Source organism: Malurus melanocephalus, unplaced genomic scaffold, assembly GCF_030028575.1.
Source record: "Malurus melanocephalus ecotype Western Australia unplaced genomic scaffold, MMel_1.1 scaffold_353, whole genome shotgun sequence".
Taxonomy (NCBI): Eukaryota; Metazoa; Chordata; class Aves; order Passeriformes; family Maluridae; genus Malurus; species Malurus melanocephalus.
This window is the reverse complement of record NW_026623585.1, coordinates 857-16,881: the sequence shown is the minus strand read 5'-3', so window position 1 is coordinate 16,881 and position 16,025 is coordinate 857. Positions and strand designations below refer to the sequence as shown.

General features: G+C 46.4%; 1 protein-coding gene across 1 annotated transcript; it reads right to left on the bottom strand.

The window, feature by feature from the left end:
* Nucleotides 1–2,760: 2,760 nt before the first annotated feature.
* LOC130580676 (potassium voltage-gated channel subfamily KQT member 2-like) lies at nucleotides 2,761–15,556 on the bottom strand (the record flags this gene model as incomplete). The annotated part of the gene is made up of 6 exons (XM_057378324.1): nucleotides 2,761–4,074; nucleotides 4,784–4,947; nucleotides 5,990–6,045; nucleotides 13,415–13,546; nucleotides 14,059–14,167; nucleotides 15,333–15,556. Coding segments are annotated over 6 exons (1,390 nt in total), but the record flags the coding sequence as incomplete, so codon positions are not given.
* Nucleotides 15,557–16,025: the final 469 nt, after the last annotated feature.

Sequence of the window (16,025 nt, the reverse complement as noted above, 5' to 3'; positions counted from 1 at the left end):
GATTTGTGAGGAAGAGGGGAGCAAAGAGTAGCCTGGGAGGGGCTCAACAGAGGGACAAAATTTGTCTGCCCACTCTTATAAAGGTCTTTGTCATTGGGACTGCCTTATTAGCAACCCAAAACTGATTTATTTTGTTTCAGTGAAGTGGTTAGGATTTCTTGTGGGAGATTGCCACCAGGTGTGGGGGATCCAGGCATGGGGTTGAAAGAGAAGATTTTTCAGGGAGTATTGGACTATGATTTAGGACAGGAATTAAATTATTTATGTCAATAAGTAACAAGAAGGCCTTGTCATTGTTTATGCAGGCCTAAATAATTTCATGAAAATAAAAAGCATTGTTTGTAGCTAATTCTAGTGTAAGTTAACCCCAAATCCATGGGGTTTTGCCTGGATGAATGAGAAGTGATGATTTATGGGCATGGTTGTGGATGAAGGCATGTCAGAATTTCTTAGATAYGATTCCACAGAAAAATGTACCTCTCAAAAAAAATTCTATGTGAATTATATAGCAGACAGATATGATCTGTGCTGCATGTGCATAAAACCAATTTTCTGCAATCACTGATCATGGAACAAATCCAGAAACGTTTAAAGATAAAATCAAAAGATCTTTATAGATTCCAKTGTAGGAAGTTGAAGAGGAAAAACTTAATTCTTCCTATGCAGTCCCTGAAGATGAGCTTTAAGGTTCCTTTCCACCTAAAACATTCTTTGCTTCTATGACTCAGTGGTTCTGTGATTAAAGACATGTACCTGTGCTGCAAGAGGGCTGCATGGCATCATCCTCATCCTCATCCTCATGCTCATCCTCATCCTCATCCTCATCCTCATCCTCATCCTCATCCTCATCCTCATCCTCATCTTCATCCTTATCTGGCATTCCTGCCTCTCTATCATACACTCTGTGCCAAATTTCCAGCAGACCTTCAAAAGTCATTTGCAAACAAATAAGAGAATAAATCTTTGTTATCTCTGACTTGGACCAAATTTGCAGMGAGCAGCTGGCTGAGGCAATGTTGATTTTTGCCTCACCAAATGCAATTTCCATTCTTGCGGTGCCTGAGAAAGCTCAGACCACCATGTTTGATTTAGGACCTGCTGACATTTCTTGTTCTAGCAAAAGGATCTCATTTCGGAACACACCAGAGGCAAATCTGCACAATTTACAGCCACTTGGCATTTAAAGTTGTCTTTGCACAGAAGTCAAGGACATCGCTGCGTTTACTCTGCACAAAAAAAATCTGGAGCCAGAAGGAGTTTTGGAGCACAAACAAAGAGGGGAAAACTGCAGAAGTTAACAAAAATATGGCTCAAGAGGGGAAAGAAAGGAACTAGCATGGCTGGAAGCCCAGTTTCCTCCAAAGAAAAATACTTTCCCCTCCTGAATGGTGAAAAATGKCAGGAAAAGTTGTGAAGATCCTTCCCCCTTCCTCATCCCATGGTAAGACCCGTGTGTTGGTCCTGGGCACTAGCAAAAAAAAATAATTTTATTTCCTGCCTGCAAGTTGTCAGACTGCACCCACATCTTCCCTAAGGCCAAAATTATCCTGGGTCTCCCCTGGCTGCTGTGTCTGGTCAAGCAAACAGGAGGAGAGAAAAAGGCTGTGAGTCTCCCTTCACCCCAAGCAAGTCAATGTTCAACCTCTCAAAGGCCACACAGAAATGAARTTTTCACCTAAATATCCTTAACAGRCTCTTGATATGACACAGGGGAAATRTGGAAAGACAGGGYTTTGAAATCACAGCAGAAAACACGAGTGGGATTTGGGCTGTGGACTCACAGCAAGGCTCAGAGGCACAGTGCCAGCCACGCTGCCCCAGCCCTGAAAATGGATCCCAAACCAAACTGCTCCTGATCCACCCCCTTGCAAAAAAAAAACAAACCCAAAAACAACAAAACCCACCATGTAAAACACCCCATTATCCATGTCAAGGATCACTTTGTGGCTTTGTTTTGGTCCCAAAAGAAACTTTGAGCTTCGCTTTCCCCCTCGCCTTCCCGAGCTGAAGGAGCTGCTGAGGCTCCTGGTAACGACACAATGACCTTTCCTAGAGGAGGTGCTTCCCATATGGGATGGAGCACACTGGGATTGGCACAACTCGTGAGCAAGCATGGTTAAGAGGCTTCTGAAACACCATGAAGAAAGAAAGAATTGCCTCTTAACTCAGCTTGAGGGATCCAAACAAACCAAAGGATGTCCCGAGAACGTGGGGGTGAGATTCTTGGCAGGGCAGAAGAAGAAAGGAAAGATYTTCACGGGCATAGTGTGTGCAAAAGTGTTCAGGCACAATGCAAACTGTAAGAAAAGTGCCCACTCTGACCAACAGGGCTTCCAGAGGATGGAGCTCAGCACTTAACTCGCAGCAAGGCGGGGACCACAGCATCCTGCACGTCCACACTGTCCCTCTGCCTGGTGGCTGTGCCCTCCCAGCAGTGCTGTTGGCCATGACAATGGCTTGGGACCATGGCAGCCCCTCAGAGGGGATGCCTTTGGTTTGTCTTTGCTTTCAAAGCACCCCCAAGCCCCTTGTCAGCAGGAGGAGAGATAATTAAATATAATACATGGTTTAAAATATAAAATTCCATCCCCATAGTGTCTTGTCCTTCTCTGCCCTCTCATTTCTCTGCCCTCGCACTCAAGCTCATACTTCTGAGTTTTTCCTAAGATGGGATAATTTCCAAACTGCTCTGGTTCAGAGCASTATCCCRACCTGTCCCACTTTGAGKCCATGTCYTCTGCTYATGCAAAGATCCCAGCCACCATCCYTGTCCTCCTCCAGGGGCCTGCACAACATTTCCATGTATTATATTGGAATTATGCCACCTTCCTGACAGCCAATGAGGAACCACAGAGTAACAACCCCCATAATGACACGTGCCCTGAAATCTAAGCCAGGAACAGACACGTGTTCAGTCTGTGACTCCGAAACACCCAAAGGTGTGATCAGCTCGTGCCATGACGTAGCAATTCCCACCTAACACTTGTCAGCCACCAGTTAATGTGATCTACAAAAGCCCCTGGCTGGGTGATTTTTTCCTGCCCTGCGCTCCCAAAGATTCCCAAGAAATGCAAATCGCCTACCCTGCGCCATGAAATAGTTTCACCTAATGATCTTAGAAAGAGAGTATGAAAGAAATCTGGACTTCACGGCTCCAGTTCGCTCATCACCGTGACCTCTTCCACAAATGCAGGCTCAGACCTGCTCATTCCCCTCCCAGAGTAAGCTGCAAGAAAGTATCTGCCAGCTAAGGGTGTCCCAGAAAGAGGAAAACCTTAGCTGTCAATCTCCTTGAGAAGTTCCACACGTGGACAGCTGGAGCRGGCAGCTGCCAGCGCTCGGACGTGGCTCGGCGGCTGCAGGGRGGCTTCACTGCCGGGGGGCTGACCAGCCCATGTCACTGAAGGGTCCCTCGCCCGTGGCCGACCTCGGCGGGGGACCGCAGGGCGTGCAGAGGTCAGAGTCGGTGTCTGACTCCCCTTCTGCAATGTAGGGTCTGATTTTGGCCACGGCTGCATAGCAACCGTTGTTAAGGATGTCCAAATTCTCTTTGGACTGGGAGATGCTAAAGCCGCTGAAAGAGCGCTCCAGTTCCTCGTGGTCCACCGAGGGGATGGAGATGGACGTGTCGCTGTCTCTCATGGCACTCTCGTGGTGTTTGGTTGTAATGTCTTCGTTCCTCAGGTACTCGGCGCTGGCCCGGTGCCCGCCGCTGTAGGCGGASAGGGAGCGCTCGTGCGAGGGCGGGGGCGGGATCCGGACCAGCGAGCCGGGGTCTCCGACGGGCGAGGAGCCGTGGCTCTGCCGCTGGCACGACGTGGAGGGCGGGCACGCGTTGCTCGGGGCCGGCGGGGCGGAGAAGTTCTTCTGACCCATGGAGCTGGTGGACCTGATGATCTTGATGATGCAGCCGTTCTTGTCGATGTGCTCCCGGCTGTCTTCGGGGCTGTGGTAGGGAGGGGCTGGGTCTGGCTCTTTGGACCCAAAGTAAGCCTCCGTCTCCGTCGGTGGGATGCCCATCCGCTGCATGTAAATGTTCACCAGGAAGTCCAGCTTCTTCTCCATTGACTGGACCTGCAGAAACACCACAGTTCCAGCACTGCATGCAGGGTGGAGAACATTAACACCCTGAGTATGAGCAGCCTCCATTGAGGAACAAGTGTGGGGATGGGCATCATAGATCWCCTTCACCTACACTGACCCACAGCATCTCAAACTTTTAGTAAATACGTAATTGTCCCTTTCTGAAGGGTTTAATTCTCCACCTTTTTACATGGTTTCTCTTGTTACAGGATTTTCCTTATGCTCCTCTAATCTTTCCAACAAGCACCAAGTTCCAGAAAAGCTGGAGTACACTTGCTCCTTCCAGCTCATTCCTGCACTTGGCTGGGCTCAGAAGGACACAGGGATTTCTGAGCCTTATCCTCTAGGAAGATTTTAAATCTTCAGCAAGGCCAGCAGCTAYAGCAGCCAGGCTCAGGGACTCATTTGAAATGAGTCCAGCGTGGTGGCAAAGAAACCAATGTACTGTTTTCAAAAATAATGCAGGCTTGTGATAAACTCACTAGATTCAAAGAGCCTGATTTGAAAGTAGCACTTAGGCTTCCAAGACATTTTGTGCCCTTTCATAACATCCATCTTGTTTCTTTTTCAAAATATTCTGGCTCTTACTTTTTTTTTTTAGCTAAATTGTAACCTCCCACAGAGGAAAAAAAAGGCAAGAAGAAAACAACACAACGCATGCAGCACCATCTAACAAGAACCCCTTCGTGAACCAAGATACCTGTTTTTCAACTTTTCCAAGCCTGCCCATCATGCTGGGGTCTTCAGGCAGCTCCCCCTCCGCTGGCCCTTTGGTCCGATCCTTGTCGGTCATGGAGGATCCTCTCCCAACAATCTGGTCAACTCTACCGGAATCAGAAAATCCCCCCGCCCCCGGAAAAAGACCTGGAGTCAGTTGGAGGCAGCAGGCGAGGAGGGCACCGCTTGTCGTGCCTCCACGGGACAAAGCAACAGCCTCTCTCTCCCAACTAACACTCCAAATTACTCACAGACACGCAGTGGCACTGAAKTGTTAATTCAGATGCAAAATTCAGAGCAGTATTAGCAGAGTTTGAAATTATCCRTTTCTGTTTATACAGATAAAACCTGGCACATTATGCACAGTAAATTTACCCACTGCAAAGAATTTCTTCAACTGGCTTTTTTCCAAATCGATTAACTTCTTATTTGCACTGAGAAATTATTATTTTGGGGGAAGATCAAGTTTTCTGTCTAGCATGTATCAATGGGATTGTTTTTCAGTCTTTGCAGCAGTTTCCTCTCCTCAATGCAAATGTCCATGTGTAATTCTCATGTCCMTGAAAATGAGCTGCTTGTCCTAAGATCCAGACAAACAGGTGCAGTGATAACTGTTTCAGTGGAATTACATCAAGGCTGGATTTTGCCACAACTCACCAAACATTACCAAACTGTTTTCATCTCAATGCAGTTCACACTTGTCCTGCCAGATGTTTTTTTTTTATTAGCAGGGCTCCCAGCTGGGAACAGCAGAGGAGGCTCCTGCCAAATCAGAAAGGCAAGGTTACAAGGCACATAAATTGGTACTGACTTCTTTACACACGTCACATTTGCACTTCCTCATTCCCAGTGTGGGAACACCTGGGTTGATTAACAGCTCCATATACAGAGGAAGAAGGAGGGCAGAACCAGTTTGGAAGCTGGAACTAAATTTTATTAGAAGCATCACACATAAATTTACTTGAGAGTAAATCCTGGAGCTTCCTGATACCTCCAAAGTCAGGGGAGCTACTCATTTTTGGAATAAATTCTCAGTGGCAGCCAGGTTTAKAGACTAATTCTGTGCTGGACAAACTTTACTGTTGCATAATGCACCAAAGATAAGGGTGGCAGGGGGAAAAGAAGGGTTAATTAATCTGACTGAAACCAAGTCGAGGTATCTTGAGCGAAAACTCAAAATGCTTCTTACGCAGTTCTGCCGTGTGGGCCATGGGTCCATGCACCAGGAGGAGGAAAAGGAAGGAGCTGAACACAGACAGACAGGGGAAAATGAACAAACAAAAACCAAGGAAAGGGATGAGACGTGAGGCTATTTCCAACAYAAGAGCCATCAGTTTTCTTCACACTGGACAGGGACTTTGTACGGATGTTGGCTGTTGACACTGAGGGACAGTGGGGATGGACCAGAGTGGCTCCCTTAGCTTATATTAGAGCAACAGCACTTCACAGCACCAGATCTGGCTCAAAGAGATGAAGTGGATGAGCACATCACACCAAAGACAGAAAATATAAGCCAACAATCAGTTCAGAGTTTAGCTTTGATCCCAGAAACTACTTCATTYGGGCAGGGATGCGACAGAATTCTGTTCTGCTCGAAAAGCCACGTTTGATCCTTTGCTTAGCAATATAAGCACAGGAGTACAAGGAGCACCAAGTGCTGGAATTACAAGTGTGAGGAATACGCATGCCTTATTTCTCTCTTGTAATGGGAGAAGGAAATCACTGACATGGACAGGAACTCCCCACAAGGGATGCAATTACCGACAGCACATACAGCACAAGAAATCCTACGACAATGTCGTTACCATGTAAGCCAAGAGCTGTTAAATTGGATACCTCGGGCTACCTTGGTGGGGAATCACAAGTCAAGGCGTGGAACAGCCACTGTATGAACTCCTCTCCTGTATGCACAAGCAAGTAGACTGGTAAATCAATGAACACGAGTTTAAAGAGGCCCAAAGTGTAAATGTCATTGAATATTGCAGAAGGCCAAGAACAATCAGGGTGCTCTGTCCTCCTGTCCCATCCAGCACAGCACTGACACTGAAATGTGTCCACTCATGGAAATGAGATGTCTCTCACTGGTTGTTGAGTAGAGCAGGGAGGAAGGACAGACTGTGACACAGAGAGGAGGAGAACCGAATGTTGCATCATAAAAACAGAGAGAGGCTTGTCTACCCTAACTCTCATCTTGCAGAAATCGAGGCAGGACTTTTGCTGTCTTCCATGTCTTCAGAGAAGAGCTCTCAGGAAGTGAACCTCACCTGGCCCATTACAGGGCCAGCTGGCAGCTCACAGATGGAATGATCACTAAGAACAGCACTAAGCTGTTGCTCACCTTCAGGGAAYACAACCTGCCTTTAGACCTGCTAGGATGTACGAGTGGGGCTGAAATCCTTCACAGAGCTCACCCATAAAGCACTCAGAAGCCCTTTCCCATTATATAATCGACACTAGAACCCAGAATTCCTGCTCAATTCACTCCCTTTGTGTCTACACCTGAACACATCCCAGCTCCTGGGGTGGCTGTCTTGTATAGCTCTGAGGAAGCACCAAGGATGGTGCAGGAGCCTCTGACTGCAGGGCAGAGAGTGGAGCAGAAGGTGAATCAAGTCCTTCTCTCTTTACTGGAGAAACCAGGCTCGAGGTCTCCCACTCTTTGCTTCCCATGGCACAAGCTGGACCACAGGAATGTGCTCCCACCCTCAGTAAAGCGCAGAGATGTCACCTGTGCCTTATCTGATACAAGAGAAAAGAGGAAATTCTTTCTGAGCTCCCAACCCACCTGCACCTGGCTGAGGACCAAAAGCAGAGGGTCCTTTTAGCCATTACAAGATTTTGAGGTTTTGTCCAAACTGGRCAGCAAAGCTCAAAAGATGAAGAAGAGAGAACATATTCCAGTTTTGCAAGCAGAAGGGGATAGTTTGCATTCTTACTGCGTGACAAAGGAACAAGAATCTTCTGAGCTGCCTATCCCACTTCTACACTACAGCCCTGGGGGAATCCTGTGTCTTTTCAATGCTTATTTTGGCTGTGCCAAATACACACGTGCAGAGGGAAGAATTCAGCTGAAGCTTTGAAGAGCCAGCCCCATGTTTTTCCTTTCCTGGCAGAAGAGGATTCAGAGATTTCTAAGGATGCACGACAAACTGTGCCATCTGCTGTCCTTGGTAGGCTCTGCTGGGCCTCGGTTTGRGAGGGAGAGAGAAAAGGGGATTGCTCTTTAAAGTGAATTTTACTGTCTTTCCTTCTTTCTAATGGTACAAAAAAAAATGTAAATTCTTGCATCAGCCACAGTGCAGGTTTTCTCATGCTTCATTATGCTTCATGCTTCATGCAAAGAGGTGTAATATGTCACCCTCGGGCCAGAAGCAGACATCAAAAGGTCAAACGGCTCAAATGAGATAAAAATGAAGTGTTTGGGAATAGATAGTCAAGTTCTTTTCTWTTTTTTCTCTTTATCTCTTATAAATTTTTGTAAACAATCCAGGCATTGAAGCCAAACCCCCTTCATCCATGTCACAGGACTGGCTACTTAACCCTTTCATTTGGCAATAAAGCTTGCTCTGGACAAATTTCAATCAACAACTGTTGTCTAAAAATTACAGCTGGGATTGCACCTGTTCAAGGTTAATTCAGCTTATCAAGGGAATTTTATACAAATTGTCTTTATGWAGAGCATGGAGCAAACACCATCAGCCAAACCACAGCCATGGGCACCTACCAGGATCCCCTGCCTTTGCAGGGAGCTGAATGCAGGAAAATTTTGGCTGAACTGTGCCCTTGTCACTGGAGCAATCCACAGGGTCAAGACAGCTCATGAGACACCACTCCCACAATGTTTCTCTGGGCAGAATTTGGCTAAAACAGGGRGTGCAGACTGAAAAGGAGAGGCTGGAGCCATCCATGGGGACCTCACAGCAATGTCCCCATGGCACAGACCCACGTGGTGTTGGGGTGACAAAAATTGTGGCAGCAGCAGAGTCTGACCCAGAGYTTTTGGATCTGAGCTCTGGTTCCCATCCATCAGCTCCTTGAGAACCTCACAAGMCCCTCTGGTGTCTGTGGGAGGATAAAAACTGCCAAAAAATAAGTGCAGCATAAGCCTTTTCATGGGTGGGAGCAGAGATTTCAGCAGCATTCTGTACTCTGCTGCTTTCTGCAGCCACAGCTCAGTAAGGGGGGAACAAACAAATTAATTGGAAAAATGAGAAATTATTACAAGAAAAATGTCTAAAATCCCAGGAGCCTTGTGGGCATGTGCAAACATTGTTTAATCAGTATTAAAAAATGTAAAAACAGAGGGAAAAAACTCATTCTGAAGCTGATACAGCAACAGAATTGTGCTGACTAAAATAAATATCCCAGTTTGARGCCTCCTCCCCTCAGATCCATTAAKCACCTTTGCTGTGTGTGAGGCATGAATTTTCACATGAAAATCTTGCCTTTAGTGAAGGGTTGTGCACATCACCTTAAAGCTTAAATAYTACAAAATCAACTTGAATATGTGCTTTTATTTTAAAATCTGAATGTTTCTGCAGATGAGAAGGTTATTTAATTTTCAAATACTCACTTTGGGCCTCATAATTTGTCAGGGAGGGGAAATGGGAAAAAATGTTTTTCTGAAAACATTTTTTTTCAAGCATAAAGCTTGGGGCTTCTGAAAAAAATTCTATTTTTTTAATATTTGAGCTAGCTGAGTGGAAAAAGGTAAGCTTTCAATATTCCTTTTACTTACATTTCTCTAGTGAAGATTACTCAGAGCAGCTTAAATAAAAATCAAGAGATTTGTCACATATTAGCTCTTAGGGAGGCAAATATTTTTAGAAAAAAAAATATTGGAGGCTTAGCTTGCTGCATTTAAAAATCACCTACTATTTCTGCACGAAAAATGACTTTCTGGCAAATATTTATACCTGCCTTGGGTCCAGTGCAAGGAGAAAATACAGCCCAGCTCATGGTCTTGCTGCCCAGACCTTAGAATGCCCTAAAATTGGAATTTTTGTGAGAATATATTCCTCATTGCATGAGCTTCAGATAKGGTTTTACTTAAGGAGAGAACTTAATGAGAAATATCTTGCTGTGTGACTGAGGGCTGGGTTTGACTCCTGCTCATTTCGTTTGAAAAATCAGGATTTATTTATTATTTTTCTGGATATGAATCCTATGGTTGCAATATTTGAACAAAATTCTTTTCCTTCACGATCAGTAGAGTGGCATCAGCAAGAAATAGAGATCACTGTGTTCATCAGCTACAAAACACTTCATTCTTACTTTGCCCACTGAAATAAATTAATTTAATAGTCCAAAGAGCTGCAGAGGCTCCTTTGCTTGTGTGTGGACATTGTCATCCTTTAGGAAGCGGATTGCTCACTTTATATTGGCTTTGTGGGTAAATATTCCACCTTTTACATTTGAAGACAGCCTGATAAAATACGAGATTTTCAAATTTAGCTTTCTAACACCTCAAAGAAGACAGAAAATAGGAAACAGGCTCGCTGAAGGAACTGATGGTTATCGATGTCTGAATGAATGTCCCCTTTTTTGATCCCCTCTGGCTTGAAGGCAAATCCGAGCACACCCAGAGCAGCAAACCCTGGCGAGTCATGATTTAGCAGGCTGCACTGCTAAGTGAGAAATGCCGTCATATAACTGGCATGAAAGGGGTTTGACATTAAGCAAATGAAAAAAAAATAATAATAATTCCAGAGAAAGCGGCATTTTGGTGAATCCTAACCTAGGCGAGTATTGGGGAGACTCTTTGGAAGAATACATGGGTCCTTTGGTTGGATACTTCTTATGCCGGGGAGTTGAAGGGGGTGGGGGACCCACAATCATATCTATCCTGGCAAAGTAAATAAGAAAAAAAAGACACCAGCAAAATGCATAATGAAGCAACACGTAGAGAAAAGTTGGTCAGAGAAAAGTCGCAGAAAGAGACAACTGAAAAACAGAAGGACAGGGAGAGAAAGAGAGAGAATTTGAAAATATATTCCGCTGGAAACAGAAGGCTCTCTCCTACCACCTGGTTGTTGGTGAAAAACCAGAGTCTTACCCAGGTCAGGGTAAGGTTTGGAGATTTAAGCACCACTGCAACATTTATAGGAGCTCCCCCCACCCCAGATATAACAGGCAACATGCTTTACCCTCTGGAATATATTTGCATGTGTGTGGCAATATCCCATTGAGGTGGCTGGATATGAAACAACATATATTCATTCTCCTTTCAGTTCCAGTGCTAGAGAACACATCCTCAGCTAGTTCAGGAAAGCATGAGCTGCTGGGAGCCGGCGAGGAACGCTGCAGGATTGGATAACTCAATGAATGGGGACATCCATGGTTGGCAAGGTGTCAGGATGGAACACGAGACAATGTGAACACAACACTGAAAAGAGCACATTGCAGACACAGTGACAGAGGCTTTACTGATTAAAGAGGAAAGTGCATGTAAACACCCCAGAAATATGCCTGGATGCAGCTTTAATCCACCAAAGCCCTGGCTGGGGGAGGTCAGAGCCAGCCCTGCTGAGCTGAGCTGAGCTGAGCTGGCAGGGAGAGCACAGGGTTTGACTGATGAAGGAAAGGGGGATTAAAATATCTGCTCTCCAAGGTGCTCTGTGACCACTTCCCCACCCCAGGGGGGCAGGGTCCAGCCCAGCCATGGCCTTGTCTGCAGGGGCCCTTTTGGTCGTGCTGGACAGCTGAGCAGCCGTGGGAGCTGTTGGTGCCACAGGGTGACCCCAAAGGGGCCTGCTCCCATCACCATCACCAATCCCCTGCTCAGTGGGGACAGCGAAACCAGGGAAGCTGCCTGGTAGTCTTGGATCCCAAATCCTCCCTTTTGAAGCACCTCCTGGTCCTCCTGGCTTCCCTCTGAGGGGATGGGTGACAGCCTTGCCCAGTCCCAGAACCTCATCCTTTGCAGTCCCACAGCTACAGCTGAGAGGAGAATCTGGTTTGGTCTTTGAAAGCTGCGATTCCTTACCCCAATCTCCCCAAAAAGGCAGCCAACCAAACTACTTTGGCTTTGCAGCACATCCCCCTGCAGGACTGGGTGTTGAGGCAATCTGCCACGGCTCTCAAGGTGCTGGAGACTCGGGCATCCCACCTGGAGCCAGCAGAGATGACAACCCCAATGTCCCAGTATGGAGACAGCATGGAGGCCTCTCATTTCAGGTTACTAAAGTTAGGAACCCTCAATCCCCTCCTCCTCCTCTTCCCTCTCTATATTCAGCTACACATATTGGATCTGTAATCACTGAATACGAATTCAGTACTGAACAGGAGTGTGAGGCTCAAAGAGAGGAAATTCTCCAGGATATTTTGGTCTCCATAGCAAGGGAGAATGTTCCTTCTGGGAAAAGCACAGTGTGCAGCAAAGCTGAGAAAGTTACCTCTGCATCTTGAGCATCAAAAATAGCAGAGTTAAAATGGTCTCTGAGAGAATCATGGCAGAACAGAGATTCCTCTTTTTTCCCAAGACAATTTTCCTATTTCATTCCTGGGGTTCATGTCAGCTGTTTGTATACACAAACAATTTTTTTCCCTTCACATTTTCTGTCTCTTCCAGGGACTTAGAGGGATTGGAAATTTAAGGAAAACCTTCTCTATGGCTTCTAGAGGAAGCTGGGCTGCCACAGCCATCAAAGGAAGTGATTTTATTCTCCAAGTGTAAAAGCAAACGGTGTATTTTTTTGACTGGAGATTGCCCATGGCCAAGTCCTGCCACTGTTCCGGGTGTCCTTCAAGCTCAGCAGAACTGGAGCAACTTCTGCTGAGCCAACACAGCCAGGGGTGTTGGAGGCTTGGGGTCTGCTTTTCCACCATGGCTCAGGGAGGAGTGGTCAGACTAAAAGATTTAGCTCCAATCCTCGGTACAAGGAATCAAATTTATTTGTTTAGGTTTGGTTTTTTGTTTTTTTTTTTTCTTCCAGGAGAAACAGGAAAAAAAATGGAACCTTCTCGGTTCCATTTGTTCCATTTTCCACCTTCCTTCGCCTATCAAAATGAACACATCTCCCCCTAAAATCTGAGCACAGAAGCTGAAGTGCAGCTCAGCTAAACCCCACCTACGTCGGTGGGCTTGGATGAGAAATTCCCATCTGCATGGATCTCCAGCAGACTGTGCCATTCCAGGAGGAATTCCTCCTGAAGTGCCTTAGCATCCCAAAGGAGGGAGGGAGCCACTGCCTGCTCACTGCTCTCTGTGCCAGGACCCCAAATTTCTGTCCTATCAATCCCAGAAAGGCCCCAAATTATCCACCTTGAGACTGGGGCACCAAACCTTTGCACCCTGTCAGGAGCACCATAGAGACACCCACCCACCTTTCCCATGGGATGCACTGCAATGCCAAAATCTCCCAAAATAAAGCAGGAGGATGAGCCATGATTTTTGTACACCCTGAGAAGGGCAGTAAGGTGGTTTTAGTGGCAGTCCCTGTCCTGCTTATCCCTGTGGGTTCCAGCCACAAGCACTGATGTTTTCCTTGAGGATTTGTCTTAGAAAGGAAAAAAAAACAAACTGCAGCTGCAAAGGAAAGTATCTCTCCCCTAGCAATACCTCCACAGTGAACAAAAAGCAGTGGAAAATGAAGCAAAGAGAGGGGTCTCTTGCCTGGCCTGAAGGTTTTTAATCCGGGACAGCATGTCCAGGTGGCCAGCTGAGTACTGCTCGATGACATCCATCACGTCGTAGGGACGAAGGCTCTCCTTAAACTTGCGCTTGGAGACGAGAAACCTCATAATGCTGCAGGAGACGGAGAGCAAAATCATAACACAGTCCCTGGGTGCAGCCTGACCTGCTTAATGGCAGATAAAAAACACTGCAGCGAGCTGCTTTGGAAGGAAAACAGAATAAGTCTGTTTGGGAGAGGATGAAGCAATAGGAGAGGGGAAGGGGATTGCGGGGGCTGAAGCCCTGCCTGCGACAGGGGGTCCCCGATGCCCCTCGGACTGTCATCTGTGCATGTGCTCCCTGCACTGCTTTTATAAATGTCAGCATTGGATCTCAGAGCTGGTGAGAACGGTCATTTGGATGCATCCCTGCGGGGGATTTTCCTGTTTCTCCATTTATTCCTTCCCTAAGCAAAAATTGCCTTTCCTGGCAGAATTGTCTGTAAAGCAGGACAGGCCACCCAGGGGAAAAACAGCCTGCAGCACACACATGTCAGCGTTTGCCACCACTTTCTCAGGCTTTACACTTTTTATTTTTCACTATAATTTATTTTTCCGGACTGCTCCCCCTGCTCCCTCTCTTACCACACTGCCCTGATGCTGACTTTCAGCCCTGGTGTCAAATCTTCTGTCACAAACTCGCAGTTGCAGCTTTTGTTCTCATCAGGAATGTCCTCTCCAGGGAGGCTTGCTTCTGGGTTTGAGACAGGGAAGGATAAAACAAAACACGTTATTATTTTCCGTGCCGGTGTCGAGTGAAGGAGGATGATGCAGATCGCAAACTGCAATCCCAGGGGAAGCAGCAGAGCAGCYTYTGCTGAGCATCCAAATGAGAGCAATTCCCAGGATGTGCTGAGGTGACATTCAGCAGTGTTAACTGCGGCTCTCACCCATCTCTACCTCAGTGAATCCCAACATAATTTGGCTTGGAAAAGCCCTCCAAGATCACGGAGTCCAACCATTCCCCCACCACGGCCAAACCCAATGACCAAACCACGTCCCCAGGTGCCACATGGAGATGTGTTTTTAATCCCTCCAAGATGGTGAATCCACCATTGCCTTGTGCAGCCTGTTCCAGGGCCTGGCCACCCTTCAGTGAAGAATTTTTTCCTAATATCCAACCTAAACCTCCTGTAGTACAACTTGAGGTCATTTCCTCTTGTCCCAATGTTTGACTCTTCCTCCTTTACCCATCCTTATATACAGAATAGAAATATTATCAGGGGTGGAAGAAGGGATTTTCTTGCCTCTTTTTCTTGCCTCTTTCAACTAATCATTGCTGACTAGTTTGGGTTGGAAGGGACCTTTTAAAGTCCCTCTAATCCCACCCCTTGCAATGAGCAGGGACATCTTCAGCAGGACCAGTTTGCTCAGGCTGCTCCAGGCTAAAAGACTGGGAGGGGAAGGTGTCCCAACACCTTGGCTGGCAGCTCTGCCATTCTTAGGTGGAGAAGGAGAGGATGTCAGGGCCTGTAGGGAGTGTTAACAGCTTGCATGGGAATAAAACACCACGTCTTTAGCTGTCTTGAGAAAAAGAAGATTGGAATGTAGAACTGATAATGCAGGTGGCTTACAATTATCAACATTACTAATACTGTAGCTTTTGCAAACCTACCAATCCTATGCTGTTGAGTAAAAAGTGACAGCCTCACTGACCAATGTATGTTTGACACAAATGYATGCACTGGTTGCTAAAGTGGATAAAAGAGGCTTGTCCCACAATAAAGTCCTTCTTTCTTTCTGTTTTTTCACCCACTTTTTGTGTATTTTGTATCTATTCTTTTATGTCGGCTGTCTAGCCAACAGCGACAAGGGCCAGTTGGGAATTTGGGGTGCAGCACAGCCCCCCGAGCCCTCACCTTCCGAGTTCTGCCGCGACGCCGCTCCCTTGATGCGGAACGCTTGCCGGGCTCGGCTGCGGTCTCCGAAGCTCCAGCTCTTGGGCACTTTGCTCGGGCTGTCCTCGATGCTCTGGTCAGCGCTGGGGGACCTCCTGATGCCCTGAGCCTGTGGAGAGCCTTTCCCTTTGGTGCCAGCACCGCGGGGACTGGAGAAGACACGATCTTTCAAACTGACCTTCTGACTGTTCAGAGAAACACGTTGAAACAAAGACAAAAAGGAGACAGCAGGAGGAGTCATTCTGGAAACCACGCAGTCCTTCCCCACCAGCCATTAGAAACCAAGAGCACTTCCAAGCAGCAGTGACATGTAGCTTTGCTGTTGGCTTTTCTTTTTTTTATTTTCTTTTCCAATATATATTTTTTTTTTTTATTTTTTTGTTTCAAAGAAAGCACTGTAGAAATGTTTCCGTCATCATGAGTGAAATGGGAATGATTCGTAAGAGAGAGAGAAAATAATGAGGACTTAAACAGAAGCCCCTCATGGGATGCCAGGGCTGGAGGGACAGAATGACATTAACAATGAGGTTATGAATCCTTAAATCACTGATCGACTCCGATCACGAGTTAGGAAGCTTTTCTTTCACAACTGCCTTCCAAAACACTATGACTAATAAGAAAACAGCAATTAAAAAAACCCCAAACCATTATCTT